Source organism: Patagioenas fasciata, chromosome Z (genome assembly GCF_037038585.1).
Source record: "Patagioenas fasciata isolate bPatFas1 chromosome Z, bPatFas1.hap1, whole genome shotgun sequence".
NCBI classification, from domain to species: domain Eukaryota; kingdom Metazoa; phylum Chordata; class Aves; order Columbiformes; family Columbidae; genus Patagioenas; species Patagioenas fasciata.
This window is the reverse complement of record NC_092560.1, coordinates 68129330-68144605: the sequence shown is the minus strand read 5'-3', so window position 1 is coordinate 68144605 and position 15276 is coordinate 68129330. Positions and strand designations below refer to the sequence as shown.

The 15276-nt window shown below is 37.8% G+C and overlaps 2 protein-coding genes across 15 annotated transcripts in view; both read left to right on the top strand.

Annotated features, from left to right (window-relative positions):
• The window catches only part of TENT2 (terminal nucleotidyltransferase 2), a 42153-nt gene extending 30918 nt beyond the window's left edge, over positions 1 to 11235 (top strand). For 7 of the 8 annotated variants that reach the window (XM_065861397.2, XM_071802004.1, XM_071802003.1 and 4 more), the window contains 3 exons: positions 3829 to 3920; positions 8260 to 8339; positions 10093 to 11235. In XM_065861397.2, the coding sequence (XP_065717469.1) occupies positions 3829 to 3920; positions 8260 to 8339; positions 10093 to 10167 (247 nt within the window). In that variant the 3' untranslated portion in view covers positions 10168 to 11235. The remainder of the gene's footprint in view (positions 1 to 3828; positions 3921 to 8259; positions 8340 to 10092) is intronic. The other variant, XR_011736395.1, reaches the window with a different exon arrangement.
• Positions 11236 to 14591: 3356 nt separating this feature from the next.
• Positions 14592 to 15276, top strand: part of CMYA5 (cardiomyopathy associated 5) — a 47275-nt gene continuing 46590 nt past the window's right edge. For 4 of the 7 annotated variants that reach the window (XM_071801997.1, XM_071801999.1, XM_071801998.1 and 1 more), the window contains exon 1: positions 14593 to 15224. In XM_071801997.1, the coding sequence (XP_071658098.1) occupies positions 15046 to 15224 (179 nt within the window). In that variant the 5' untranslated portion in view covers positions 14593 to 15045. Of the gene's footprint in view, positions 15225 to 15276 lie in introns of all 7 variants that reach the window. The other 3 variants (XM_071801996.1, XR_010653145.2, XM_065860273.2) reach the window with 3 other exon arrangements.

The following is a 15276-nucleotide window of genomic DNA, read 5'->3' as shown; positions in this document are numbered from 1 at the left end:
GTCATGTTATCCACAGTATCTGTTATCTTTGCTTTGAGGTTGCTGATGTAAACAATGTTATAGGTGGGAATGAGGATAGAAGTTAAATACACACAACACAGGGCTCCTAGTTCTGCCTTTCTTGGAAAAAACTAGTATTTTTCTTCTGAACATGTTGAACATTTTCATTGCTGTAATCAATATTTTTTTTTCAGTGTTTGCTTTCCCTGTAAAACATTTACTAGTGTTTTTAGGCACAGAAATTTTGAGGTTATATTTCAGATACTGTGCCAGTGAGCTTTCACTATTAAACTGTAATGTGTTTGAAAAGATTACTAAAGAAAGTACTAGTTGAATTTTCATAGAAGGGACTTTGGTAGCTTCCTTTCTATGGAGTAGGACATGATACTACTACTTTGGATACACAGGATCTGTTTTCCTGAAAGAGCAGCCTGCAGTCAAGTATGGTGAGATCATGTGTGAAGATCATCATTTTGGACAGAATAAGTTGTAGATGCCACCTGTCTGGAATGCTTAACTGATTTACAGTTTTGCATGTATTGGTCAGGAAGATGAAGGGAAAGTGAAGATACGTTGTTTTAAACTTTCCCCTCAGTCTAGCAAAGGCCAGTAGGTATTTCAGTTAATATCTATGTTTTATTTTACTTGATGTAGTGAATAATATTTAAGAGCAGGATGGGCCCAAAGAGTAGGGCACCAAGGAGTAAATGAGCAGTGCAAGGGAAGAAACTCGAGCTTTGTGTGCTGTGCAGCCATGAAAACTTCATATCCTTGTGCTGTGTCTTCTTCCGTTATGCTTTTAATCTACTTTATTTAGACTATGAGCTGTTTCAGAAAATTGCTGATTACCATGTATTTATACCATGCCTGCTTCACAGTCCTACTCTGGGATTTTCATTGTGTCTGTAAGAAGTAATTTTTATCCCCTTTCATAAGTTACTAGGTATGTGATTTGGGAATTCCTGTATATATATGACTTAGGCACTACATATGGCAAAGTTTAATTTGCCTGCATGGTTGCATAATTAGTAATAGCTTGCCATAAGAGTTCAAGTATGCATAATGTTTCACATGATACAGCTGATTCAAAATTATGCCTAAAACTCCATTTTAACTTCAAGTATTTCAAACTGTTGAAGGTCCGCTGATCACTCAGTGAATGTGAGCATGTAAAAAAATGTATGGAGGTGTTCTCAAGAGAAGGTATTTGGAGACTGGTCCATGTTTACCAGACCCTCTGAAGACAGTGTCTGATTTCATTTCTGCAGCTGTGAGTGAAGGCAGCAGGTTTTCACTTGTCTGTCTCTTTAGGAGGTGAGACCTTGAAGCAAGGCCTTGTTCCCCTGCAGTCACTGCTGGGGAACCTAGAGATCGTCCTTTGGGACTGTTCTTCTCTTAAAGTTACTGTTTCAAGTTATGTAGCAGTTGTTAAAGATAATTCACTGATTAAGGTCATTCACAGTTGTATTTGGTGGATGTGTTAGAAGGTTGGTTACATTATCATGACAAAATATAAAATACAGTTGCTTATGGCTTTCTTCAGGGTAGAATTGGTCAGGTAATAAAGGGATCCTTTCTTAATAGTATATTAAATTAAATATGCTTGCAATTTGTACCCATCTTAATGTGTTTATGCAGGAGGTTCTGGTTTATAAGAACACTCTGGAAAATGTAAGCTTTTTAATCTGTTTGTGGTGTTTTCATACACACACCTGGAAATGCCTAGTCTTTTTCTTTCAAATCCTTGCTTCCCCCATGAAGAGCACGTATCTAATGTGGGCAGTGACACCAGAAATGGCTGATAATTGAACCAGCTATTTAAATGCTTATTGTTAACTTATGGATTGAAAGTGTGTATGTGGACAATATTTGCTTTGTGTTGGCAATAATGAAGTTATTGTGTGCAAGCAAAAAATTGTTAGAATTGATACACAAATCGTGTGCTGTTGATAGGGTTAGTGAGTGTTCAGTAAGACTGGTAGATCACAGAATCATAGAATGGTTTGGGTTGGAAGCAGCCTTGAAGATCATCTACTTCCAACCCCCTGCCATGGGCAGGGACACCTTCCGCTAGCCCAGGTTGCTCAAAGCCCCATCCAGCCTGACCTTGAACACTTTTGGAGATGGGGCATCCACAGCTGCTCTGGGCAGCCTGTGCCAGTGCCTCACACCCTCATGATGAAGAATTTCTTCCTTATATCTAATCTAAATCTAACTTCTGTGAGTTTAAAGCCATTACCTGTTGACCTATCACTTCATGCCCTTGTAAAAGTCCCTCTCCAGCTTTCTTGCAGGCCTCCTTTAGGTACTAGAAGGCTGCTATAAATCTACCTGGAGTCTTCTCCAGGCTGAACAACCCCAGCTCTCACAGCAGAGCTGTTCCAGCCCTATGATAACATTTGTGGCCTCCTCTGAAGTATTCTGAGGTGTCCTGAACAACTATACTTCATATGTTGTCTCCTGCACCTCTTTGAAAAAGGTCCTATTCATATTCTTAAATAGAAGAATAATGTACATGTTCTTTGGAAGTAGTTATTGTAACATCTGACTTTCATAAGCAGTTTTAATCCTGAGTTGTATCCAAGATAATTTGTGGAATTACAGGCACAGATTTTTCACGGGTGTAAATTGTCTTATCAGCACTGACCAAATGGAGTTATGACAGCTGATCTGTGGCCTAGGGAGCACAGAATTTAACTGATTAGCTATAGACTGTATTTTGATTTACAGCTGGTATTTACAGATTTACTGCGGGTGGTTGATGCACCCAGCCAAGCTCCTGTCTTTGCATTATGTCGAAGGACTGATTCAGTCTTGAGATCACATCAGGCATCCATAACAGCAGTACAGCTAGCACCATGCTACCTGGCTATTCTAAGCCCCATTTAGTCAAGTCATATGGTGATGCAGTTGCTGGTGATCCAGGCATTTTGCTGATATGGTAGTTCGCCGGTTTAATTAAGAGCAGCTGAAGACTGGCTGTGTAGATAAGAACATAAAACTGCAAGTGGTTGCTTTGGCTTCCATTATGTTTGGCATGTTGTGCCAAGCATCATAAAGACCATAAAGATGCTTGGCACATCTTAAAGATTGCTCTGTAAACTGCCTGCTGCTCCTGTTTCAGTGTGATCATTTCCTCTGGTTTTGTTACTGGAAAACTGTGTGTAGAAAGCGATAGAATATTTTCAAATGCGTATCTAAGTTGTTGGTCTGTTGTTACACCTGTAGGAGATCCAAAATTCAGCATATACAAAGTGTTAGTGCTTTCTAATTATAATATTTTTGCACCAGAAATGCTGGCCTGTAAGCAAGCTATCTTTGTGTGTCTTTATACTGTTGAATCTTTTTATAATGGAATGCAGTATATGACATATCTACACTTAAATGCCTTACGTTCCTTTTTCTCCCAACGTAAAATTCTGAAAGATAGATTTGAGGCTGTAATTTCTTTTGAACTTAGAAATAAATGTAGGTGTCAGTATTCAAGTTGATATTTTTTTTGCGAAAATTATTCTGTCATGACTGTGTTACTCATGGATATATGTGGTGTTCTGTGTTTCAAATTTTTTGTAAATAAACTTATGTTTATGGAAACTTTTTTATTGTTTCCTACCCATCTTTCCTTATTCTTTTATAATGAATTATGAAGCTTACTCTTTTTATGATGAATTATGAAGATTAGACTTTTACACTAAATTACTTATTATTATAAAGTACTGCATTATCCAGGCTTATGACATAGAAATTTGACTTTTTAAAATGTAAACTGATATTACTAATTTAGAATCAAGAGTTAAATGTTCTGCAAATTGTTTTCCTTTTCCCTAGTTGGAGCCGTCAAATGATTTCAGTTCGTGAGGGCAAAGCTGTTCCAAGACCTGATGGTATTGAGTGGAGAAACAAATTTATTTGTGTAGAAGGTAAAATGTAAAGCTGCATTACCATTTTTAACTGTTAAGACACTAAAAACATAAATCTGTCAGTCAGATTTTACTTCGGTTGTGTTTTAATAATGCACATGTGTAATTTATTTAGTGTAAAATTAAGTTTAACAAATGTAAATAGTTTTGGAAAGAGTGCTGCCAAAAACACTTGAGAAGGAAGCTTTAAGTTCTATAGTGTTTAAAAATAGTTCTCCTGACCTTTTCTTCAAGAGCACTCATTGCCCTGCTACTTTTGGAACAGGGATTATGACTTTGACAGGGAACAACCTTTAAGACAGTAGTGTGTGTTTTACTGCTCTGCAAAAACTGTCAGTTTTGCCAAAGTGAAGCTTCTGAAAAAACACAGCAGGCACATATTCAGATTACTTTCTAAGAATACTCTTTGTTCTAGAAATGCTGTGGCATTACGAGTCCTAGCAGTGACTAGATTATGTGAATGTTGATCCCCTTGTGGCCTCTATTTTTGGCTGGCTGGGGAACACAGAGTTTCTGCAGAGACTGTATGATGCCCTACAGAAATGGAGGGTAAACGCAGGCTACCTTTTGGAGTTGCAGGTCTCAGCCTTCTTAGTGCATGACACAGGGAACCTGCTTCCTATGCTCCTGGAGCCTTTCAGCTGCTGTGTGGAACTGACATAGATAATATAAACAGTTAGCATGCGCAGAAGATGAAGCTTGGGCCAGGGAAAGAGAAGATAAGAGACCAAGAGAAGGACTGAGATGTTAGGAGAATGGAAAAGGAAGGGACTGAGAGGTGCTGTGTAACTGAAAACAGTTAACACAGGGAGACAAGAAAGGGGAGGGAGAATCAGAATGCAGCAGGGGAAGGAGAATTGGTTGGACAAGGGACTTGTGGGTAAAGAGGCAAGGTAGAATTAAAAGTAGGGGCTTTATGACCCTGGTGTTAAAAAGGAAGGTTTGAAGTGGGTGAGGGTTGTAAATAAGTGGAAGCTATCAAAGGTTGAAATTTTAAGATAAAAGGGGACTAGAGCTTGGACAGGAGCCAAATGGCATGGAAAGAGTTGTTAGAAACCGGGAAAAATTTGCTAGGGGAGGAAGGGGATAAGGCAGAAGTGCTGTGACTGGACAGGATATAATAGTTGAGGGTGGGAGTTCACCTGTCTGTGTGTATGAACCTAATTTCCTGCAATTGTGCTGCTCTGTGCAGAGAATAATTACCTACTGGTGAAATTCGTTGTTCTGTGGCCCAGAGCACATCAACTTGGCTGTAATCAAGTGGACAACAGTGTGAAACCACATGATGGGATTCCTGTTCTTTATTTTACTTATTTTCTGAGAAAATAAAATCAGCTACTGGTCATGGGGAAAAAAAATACGCTGAAAGACAACTGCATGCTTGGCTCTACAGTCTCAGAGTTGAGAAATGTGAGAACTGGAGTATCTGCACAACTGAAATGATTCAGGATAGCATAGTGCAGGCATTGCCAAGGCTCTGGTCTGAGCGTGGGAGGTGGGAATGCTGGGCAGTGGTGTCTGCTACTCTCACATGATGCTGCGGGATGGGGGGACTGTTTCAAGCTCTCAGTTTTTCATGACTTTACAATATAGTTGAATAATGAGATTTTTCTTTCTGTCAGGTTGGAAATAGAATATCAGCATACAAAATAGACATTTTAGAATTTGAATTAAATGGGCTTGGTTACATAGAACTTTTCCTGAAGAGTGCATTTTGGATTTGGACTATTAAAAAAAAAATTATATATAGGTGGCACATCTGATTCCTTCCTGTTACAATATGCCTCAAGACTTTATTAAGAGTGGATTTTAGCATCACATGCCAAGCTTTTAGTCCTAAACTGGAAGGGAAAAATTACACTCAAGGGAAAAATTCAACTCAAAGTAGGTTTCATATTTGTAACAGCTATAAGGCTGTATGTGGATAAACTTCTGTGTACTTTGAGAATAAGCTTTAGAAAGCTAGCTAAACCTATCAAGATATTCTGGTTTCCAAGTTTTTTCAGATTTTTCCAGTTAGCAGACTAAAAATTCAGTAACTGGTATTATTGCTTTTATTTTTAAGTATTTTAAATATATTTGCTGATAGATTACACAAGTCAATGCCTGCAAGTTGCCTTAATTCTGCAGGTAGTGCTGTTTTTAGGGCTGCTCAAAGAAAAAAATATGTTCTGTTTTCATTGTTATTTACCTTAAGACTGATTCTCACTTGTAGTTCTGCTGTTGGAGAAACAAATAAAGTAGAGATGCTCTTTTCAGGTGGTTTAAAACCTGTCAGCCTATTAGCATTATGGGCATACAGAGAACACTGCTTTTAGCTAATGTTTGTGAACATTCCTTGTCAAAAGCTCTAAATTGCTACTGAGTATTCTGGTTTCAGTTTATATCTTGTCTATATCAAGTAATATCATACACTCTTCTGTTGAAAATGACATGGTTTGCAGAAGCTAGAAACACAATCGTTTTGTGAAACAAATTGATAGTCCTTTAAGGAAACTGGATCAGAAGTGGTCTAAGGTGCATCTGATTCATGCTTGTACTTTTAAATCTTTCATATCTACATGTTAAGTATTCTAAAACTAATTCTTCAAGACTTGGTTTGCGGCAGCTCCGAGGTTTTATGATTTCTTGTATTTTCGTTTCGAAAGACAATCCCCTTTACCCTTTCCCTCAAGCATCAGTGTCGAAGTTGTATTACTTTTCTTCTTCTAATATTCTCATCTGTCTGTTAACAAAATAACTTATGATGGACTCTCACAGTCTTGATGGTTACAAAATGTAGTGATGTAAATAGTAGCTGATTGCAAAATTATTCTTGCTGCACTCCAAGGGAAGAGTTTGTGTATTGGCAGTGAATAAATATGCAGGAAAGAAAAAGAGAAGATGGGAGGCAGCTTTTGTGACTAGAGTACCTGTTTTCCCACTGACACTTTCTCAAGATTGTACAGGGTTTCTCTTGTTGCTTTAAAAAATCTATATGTCTTGATTCAATATAAAATACATGAAGGTCATAGCATTAAGGAAGCAGTTAACATCACCTTTCTGTTACAAAAAAGAGATGCTGTACTGCTTCACATGGTAGGAGGCATGGAATTCTTAGGGCAGTAGGTCCCTCTGTCGAATTATGTGATTGACTTAAAGGGTATATAGTCCTCTATTATGTGATTGCCAGTTTTTTGTTTCAATCTAAATGCACAATGCATTCTGAAGTAAGATAAACCTGCCTGTAACTGTCCACCAGAACCTTTGCGGGTGATCTGAAGAGAAGGCTTTTATAAACCTGCCAAATGGAACATTTATTGCATGAAACAATTTCTTTGTGCAATTAAATAGCTTGCAGAAATAAAAACCCAGTGCCATGGAGCGTGTTCCAAATTTGAAGTTCAGTCCCCAGAATGGCTTAAGCACATTTGATGCCTTTTTCATGCTTTATTTTATTGTATGTCCCTCTCTGAATAAAAATGATACATAACCAAGTAAACAAAAAAGCTCCCTGATACAGTAAATACTTCTATGGTTCTGTGGTCCTTCAGGACTTCCTTACATTCTGCCAGTGTAAAATATACCATGTTACTTCAGGAGTTTTCTAGTAAGGCAAAAAAATATTATAAAATCTGTTTTGTAACACATTTTAATACATAGTCTCTGCATCCTATTTTTTTAGTATCTATTGCTTTAATGCTATCAGTCATATCAGTGGCAAGTAGTACTTTTTCAATTAAAAAAAATAATTGTTAGAAACAAAAAAAGGGAAAACATCACATAAATTTGTAGTCTGTTAGAAGGTGAGAGACACAACTTGTTAACTTATGAAGAAATATTGTTGAATAGGTATTAAGTGATAAAACACATTTTTACATAGGTTTTTACATCTTATATAAAAAGTTTTAGTAAATATTTTATTCCTTGTATTTTACTGGTAAGTAAAAGTAAATGGAATGAATCTCACGTGAACAGTTCCAAGAGGCACATGTGTAGTAAGTTTCAAAACATCTTAATGTGCAAAGTTATATTGTGGTATGTCATCACAGACTATTTGGCAGTGAGAAATAATTACCGATGCATAAAGTCACCACATTCATAGTGTGCTTCTATGGATATAATAACCTGACTTTATTACGGATTACATACCACTAGAGCATTCATAGTTTGAGGCTTTTTTTCGGATGAATGCTACACAGAAATAAAGATTGAGAAGCAAAGTGGAATCAGCCACTCAAAACAGTTTTGGGCAGCAATGATATGTTGATTCTTCTGGGTTTGTGTGATGACTTGCTCAGTGAAGGCACTTAGTGCTAGGGGTTTTTTTAACACTTAATGTTTGTGTTTGATCTTGCAGAGCCCTTTGATGGGACAAACACTGCTAGAGCTGTACATGAAAAACGGAAGTTTGATATCATCAGAAATGAATTTTTGAAGGTAAAAAGTACATATCATTTAATTGTCCTGGTTACTTTGGTTTTCAAGATAGTTATGCAAATGCTAGTTATTAAACCTGCTGGCTTCTGACGTTTTGTGTTGTGAATATTTTGAAATTAGTTGAAATGAGTACTTGGAATAGTAAACCCTTTGTCTTAGATTTTCTTGTGTGTGTAAAATTCTAATGATAGTTGACAGCTTTAGAATTGCAACTTTACGTTCATTCATTATTTCTGCCTATATTAATTTGTCTGGTAATAAACTGTTTTGTACTTTTTATTATCCCTTTTTTATAATTATTGCCAGTAGTGGATTTATGCTGGGTTTTGGCAACTGAATTAAATTGGTACTGTTCTTTGGGGAGACCACACTCATAATATTAGAACATGAGTGGTTCCAACTGGAGCTTTCATTGTTCCAGTCAGTGGAGGGTGCAAGCCCACTTTGAAGCAAACAAAGATTTAGGCCTTGGTTAAACATCCCTTTTCTAAAACCCCTTGCTACCAACTCTTCTATGCTTGTCTCCTATCACAGGCATTGCTTTTGGAATCGGAGCTCAAATTCTAGTTTTCTGAGATCTCTGACTATTCATAATGTAGTTATGGCTGGGGATTAGGGCACAGAGCTGACTTCCATCTGTAACCAGTTAAACTCTTCTGTTACACTGTCATTGGAGGCTCCTGTTTACTCCAGTTAATCACGCCCTTAAATATCCTGAGGGGCTTGTCCAGCAAAAAGGACATCAATGCCAGATATTTGTAATAAAACATGCTATAAGATGTTTGTGTTAGTCAGAAAAGGGTAACTTTTTTGCTTTATAATATATTCTGTTCAGAAATGCCAGTTTCCCTCTATTTAACCATATTAGCATACAAAATACTGAACCATTCACATACTTTGACATAAAATATTTGATTTTGTGAGTCTGCTAAAGCAGTGGTTTATTAAGTAGCTTGGGCTCTCTCACTGTTCTGTAAAATCAGAGTGAATTTTTCCAGAGTTTTCAGTTAAAATATTGGTTACAAACCTGTGTGGTTTTCTGAAAAATGCAAAAGCAGTTGTTTGGTCCTGGCTGTCTAGAAACCTATATACTAGAGTGTTGTGATCCTGAAAAAATTCCCTTTACTAGGAACCATAAGGAATGACGGTTGCTTAAAAATGCAAGAACTTGTTAATAAGTTGCCTAAGAAATCTGTTTGTCTCATTGCCCTTGAGAGATTATTCTTCCTGTGGTTTTCTTTACACATTGTGTTTTAAACAAATTCTGCATAAAGACGCTAGGGCCACTGCAGTTATTTGCAGGTTTGTGGCTGAACAGATGTGACAGATGTGCCCTGGAATTCACTTTAGAATACAGAAGAAAATTGAAATAACCTGTTTTAAAGACACACTGAAGTTCTGAAACTGTCAGAGTATAATATCGTGTATCAGGAACTTTGACGTGTGAATTCAGGAATTTTGCAGTCAGAGTATCAATTTAATGCTTAAAAACTGTTAACATCTCAGTCTCCAAAAATCTACTCTCTTCTTGAAAGGATGTACCTTCCTTAATAGGTCATTGAATTTTGTGTACCTTTTAGATTATTCTCTTCCCTAAAACAAATCGATTATAAGGCCAACCCACACCTCTTTTCAAAGGTAAAAATATCAACGTTAGACTTGCAGATCTGTGGGGCTTACTGCTTGTAATGGTATTTAAGCATTAATAGGAAAGATTGTTTAGCCTTTTAAAACCTTGTACGTTTTTCCCCAGTCTTGGCAGATACTACAAGACACGGAAAACCTGAACCGTATATTACCTTTAAGAGCATCCACAGAGAAAAACTAAACAATTTATTTCACTTTCTTCTTATTGGATCCTGCTGAGATAAAGAACAGTAACAAAATCAAGAGGCAGTTACCATGTGAGCTTTTACGACACATTTTTCTCTGTAAACTTTTGTTAAGAAAATGTTTATAAGAAAGATTGTGTGTTATCAATATTTGTTAAAAGAGCTGTTCAAAGATACGTTTTCTGAAACTGCTTACCTTGTTGACTTCTGGAAGAAACTCTGAACAGCAAACTGCAAAAATAAATCCGTTTTAAAGAAAGTATGGGGATATTGGGGAAAATATGGGAACGTATGACTTCTTTTTTCCATAATCTGTGTAATCATTAATTCAGACACATTTAACCATGTAATAAAGACATTCAGAGCTAAACAGGGTGCAAGTCTGACTGCACCCTTAAGGCATTGTTCACAGTACCCACTTCTTGATGAACAGACAGCCTGTGCTTTACATTTGCGTAGCTACAGTAAGCAGTTTTGCTCAACTTGGCACTTTCCAGTTGTATTTCCCTTTTACATGGAACAATGAGCAAAATTTTATGAAAATTAGGATAGATTATGGTTGGTAGTATTCTGGATATCAAGAACTGTAATCTAAACTGGAATTTTCAAGGAACACTTCTACATGAAGAAGCTGGAGTTAAAAAGGACAAATCGATACATAAAAATGCTTCATATTCACAGAGTAAGCAAGATACTTCTTAGTGCTTCCTTTTACACATTTGAAGCAGTAGTGATATCTACAAAAACTACCACAACCCAGCCCTGTTACTGCTACAGTAAGCTGGGCTTCTGTTTTGATTTTGTGTAAATATTTGTAGATTGATCAGCTACTGTAAATTGAATTTAAATAAGTAATCTTCAAAATTTTAGCTTTTCTAAAAAGAAGTTGTGAACCCTCTTCTAGACCTGCTGTAGCACAATTTGTGCCTCTCATATATTTGTTACTGAAGACCAATTCTTTGTTAAAACTGTACTTAACATTGATGTAAAATTTGTGTTTTCTTTTTTAAATTTAATATTTTCTATGGTGTACAATTAAATAAATTTATACATGGAAGATGTAATTTATTTTTTGAGTTCATTTTGTACTGCATATTTAAAGTATTTCCTATAATTAAGTAGGAAAGGAAAATGCCCTATAAAGGTAAGGTAAGGTCCTTGTTGCAAGTCATAAACTTCTGTATGGCTATTCTGTGCTGTGTCTGTGTACAGGTAAAAGTTTCATCTATTGCCATCTCTGACAAGATTGTGAAAACCCTGTTTAAAACTGTAGAACAACAAGCATTATCTCTTCTTGTGCAAACTTTGAAGTTCTAATTTAGTTGAAGTTTTAGAATTTAGAAGTTCTAGAAACTGTAAACTATTTTCCTGCTGTCAGGTTACTTATTGCACACTTTGTCATGATCTAGATCTTGGCTTGCTTCTTAAAACAGCTTCCTTCTGTAATTTGAACAGTCTTTCTGTTTTAATTCTACTCCAGCGATCCACTGAAACGCTCTCCCCGTGTGCCTGTGTTTCCCCCTCACTGCCCTTCCTCTATATGATATGGTAAACTTGGTCTCAGTGAAACATTCGCTTTGACCTGCTTTATGTAAAATGAAAGCACATGATTTTAGGACAGGAGCATGTCTGGATTAAAAAATGCTTTTGGGAAGAGGGGAGGGCTGCTTTTTAAAAGACATATTTCACAACGTAGGATAACTAAGAAGGGACAAAATCGGCAAAAACGTATTTCAAGTGAGCTGGATGTGATGCAGAAACGTTCATGGATGCCTGTCTCATATGAGTTCACATTCCATCACCTACAGTATCAACATACTCTTACCTCAAAATGCTACTTTATATTTGAAACTGATTCTTCCCAAGTGTTTTAGAACAGACAGTTGAAGGAATTGTGGTACCCCTGTGCAGCTCCATAAAACATGACCCACCAACTTGGTAATCTTTTTAATACAAGCCAAGATTTGTAACCGCAATGGCCTGTGTCTCTCAAAAGAATCCTTTTGCTTTCTTTTTCTCGAGCTTGTGTACTTCTGATAGGATACATTTATAATCAAAATATGAAGTCTGGATGGTAGTTTTTGCCCACTATTTGGTGACAAGCCTGTTTCTTGTGTCCTCTCTCACACTAGAAAACTCTGCAGTAATTACTGTGCTAGCTAAGGTGCAAGATGGTGTAACTTCGTTTAGCTTATAGTGAAAAAACTAGAGGGTAGTCTGGTGAGAGCAGGCAAAGTGGCAGAGCTCTGCATATTAAAAAATAAAGAGTTTTGGAAAACAAATTTCACTAGAAGTCATATTATATTGTTCTCCTGTCAAGGCAAACAAGAACAGCATCACTTTCTGTGGAAGTGCCAGACAACTAGAATGACAGTGAGTGAACATAATGATATTTGTTAAATGATGGGGTGCAATTTTTATCAGAAAACTTCAGCTAAAATACCACAAAATGAATGGTTGAGGAGAATGAGTAGGAGCTGAACTTCAACTTTGGATTCAGTTCTGTGTACTCCAAAGTTGTTCAGAGGTTTAATGACCTGGATTTTCATCTACTCTGGGCAGGTACCCAGAATGAGAAATCCACTAATGGCTATCATAAATCTTCAGTGTTAGCATGAAGTGTTCCCTTCTTCTCAACTTCAAAATAAAATACTTCACACACCTATCCATTGCCTTATACCCTAGCAGGAAATTTTCCTGAGTGACCTTTGGTAAAAGGTGTTTTTCATGGCTGAGCAAGGCTCCAGCCTGTGTGCAGGATACTAACTTCTCTGAGGCTTCTTACTGCCTTGAAATTAAAACACGTTAGTTCAGCTCTGTGTTATTTTAGGGCTAGTTTTGGCTACTCATTTGGGCGCTGGGTTCGCCTGTCATTTCCCACCTTACCTAACATCAGAAATTACAAGTGTCTCATCTAGGACTTCAGGAAGTCTCTTTAGTCTTCTAGCAGGGCTTTTAATTAACAGGCTCAGAGGTGTACGGGAAGACATTAGCGAGAGCTTCCCATGCATTAACAGTAGTGCCAGAACTGGCATAGGCTGTGTACTGTGAAACTTGAAGTTTATTTTCTACCTCTCTTGCTCTCACTTCCCCTAAAATGTGATTGTGTAAGTGTACTCTCTGTACCTTAACGTGTTCTGACAGCATGAGGGGTTATTTTTAAGAAATCCTTTAAAAAGAATTCAATATAAAACAGATTTTTAAGACTCAAATTGAAGGGTGACATGGTTATTTGGGAGAAATGGGCAGCCACGATGGAAGGATGTAAGACAATTTGTAAGTAATCTGGAGTTAGTGTTTGTGAATACAATCCCAAATGCTTATTGGAGCCAATGCTTTACTTGGGTTGCTGGACTCAATTCACAGTATATTTAATGTTAAATTTAAGTCCATCAGAGTATGTCATTCTCGATTTAATGGATTTTGCTTGCCCTGGGTTATCTCACGTGTATTTTGTACTGTTTGTTTTTGTTCTGTTTGTCTTATTTTCTCTAATCACTGTGTGTTTAGATATAAATTCTTGCCTCATTGATTTTACAGAGTATGATGCTTGTAGGAAGACTATGAAAGAATATGCTATTTTGGCTATTTTATAGGTAAAATTATGTTGTGAGAAGTACAGAAGGGAGAACACTAGTTCTGAAAATAATTTGAAGGGTTTTTGGTAAAGGAGTATTCACCTTCCTCTTGCTCTGCTGAAGACTGAATCAAAACTTGTGCAATATGTGTATGCTTTGCATATAAGCATTTCTAGATTGTAACACTCTTGTGTTCCATACATAAAGAATGTGAAGTCCCCTACCTTTGATTTCATTGTTCTGTGTATACTGTCTCTGTGTTCATGATAAAATCTGGAGTTTAAGTTAGTATATCTTTCAAGAACACTTCTTCATGAAATTATGTTCTGACCTTGTAAATTGTGTACCTCAGTGGGTAGGTCAAGACACCAGACAAGTTTTATCTGTACATACTGTTCAGGAAATATTTTACTTCAGCTGAATCTGTCAGTAGAATTTTAATTTAGCATTGCAGAGACCTTGTACTCAGAAGTGCCTGCTTGGGTCTTTTTGTGCTTACAAGACAAGGAACAGTTTGCTGATTTATAACCACCTATTTATTTGAAGAAAAAAGGAAGAAAAAATGGGATTAGGCTTATACTGAGCATACAATATTTTAAACCTGAAATAACATGTAAGTTTTTTATTTACAATCAGAGTTTCGGTCCTTCTGCTCCTCATCTAAAAATAATTTTTTAAAAAGTCATTACTTTGGCTAGTACAAGTTGGAAATGTTACTGTTTTGTCTGAAATGCACTGCAGTTTCTGTGAAATGCCGAATAATAAAGGGTAAACGTGGGTAAGCTAGACCCTACATGGTGACGGAGCTTCTCTTTGCTAGTAACTGTATTTGTTCACTCAAGCTCAAATTTGAGGCACTCTGGGTCCCCTGCTGTGCTTAGGGCTGGGACGTGCTTTTAAACATGCTAAATGCACCAGTTTTGGGGACCACAAGAAGACTCCCTCTGCTCCATCTGGGCCACCCACTCCAAATTTGCTGGAGGTGGCTTGGGAAGGTCTGATGGGGCCCTATCTCCTTCCTGCTGCCGCCCAGCTCCCCCGTCTCTGCTGTAAAACCCCCTCGCCCGCAGCGATGCCCGTCGGGTTCTGCCACGTGTCTGGGAGCCCGGTTGGTGCTAGGACCCGGGGTGGGACCGGCCGCGACCCGGCGCTGTGTAACTTTGCTGCCTTCTATTTAAAGCCTGCCCTGAGTCAGGAGAAGCGAGAGCTGCTGGGGATGACAGTTGCTTCAGGCAACCCTGGGGAAGACAGGGTCGAGGGTAAAAATCACCGGCGAGGGCCTGAGCTAGGAAGGACATGGAGGGGTACCGCGGCGCCGAGTGCGACAGGGCGTCTGAGACCTCCTCCTTCGTAGAGGATGAAGAAGAAGAGGAAGAAGAGGAGGAGGAGGAGGAGGAAGAAGAAGAAGAGGAGGAGGAGGAGGAGGAGGAGGAGGAGGCTGTGGACCCGGAGGAAGCGGAGGAGCTGACTAACAGGTACTGCCTCCTCAGGGACCCTCAGCCTCGGGGGGAGCTGGCATTCTACCCC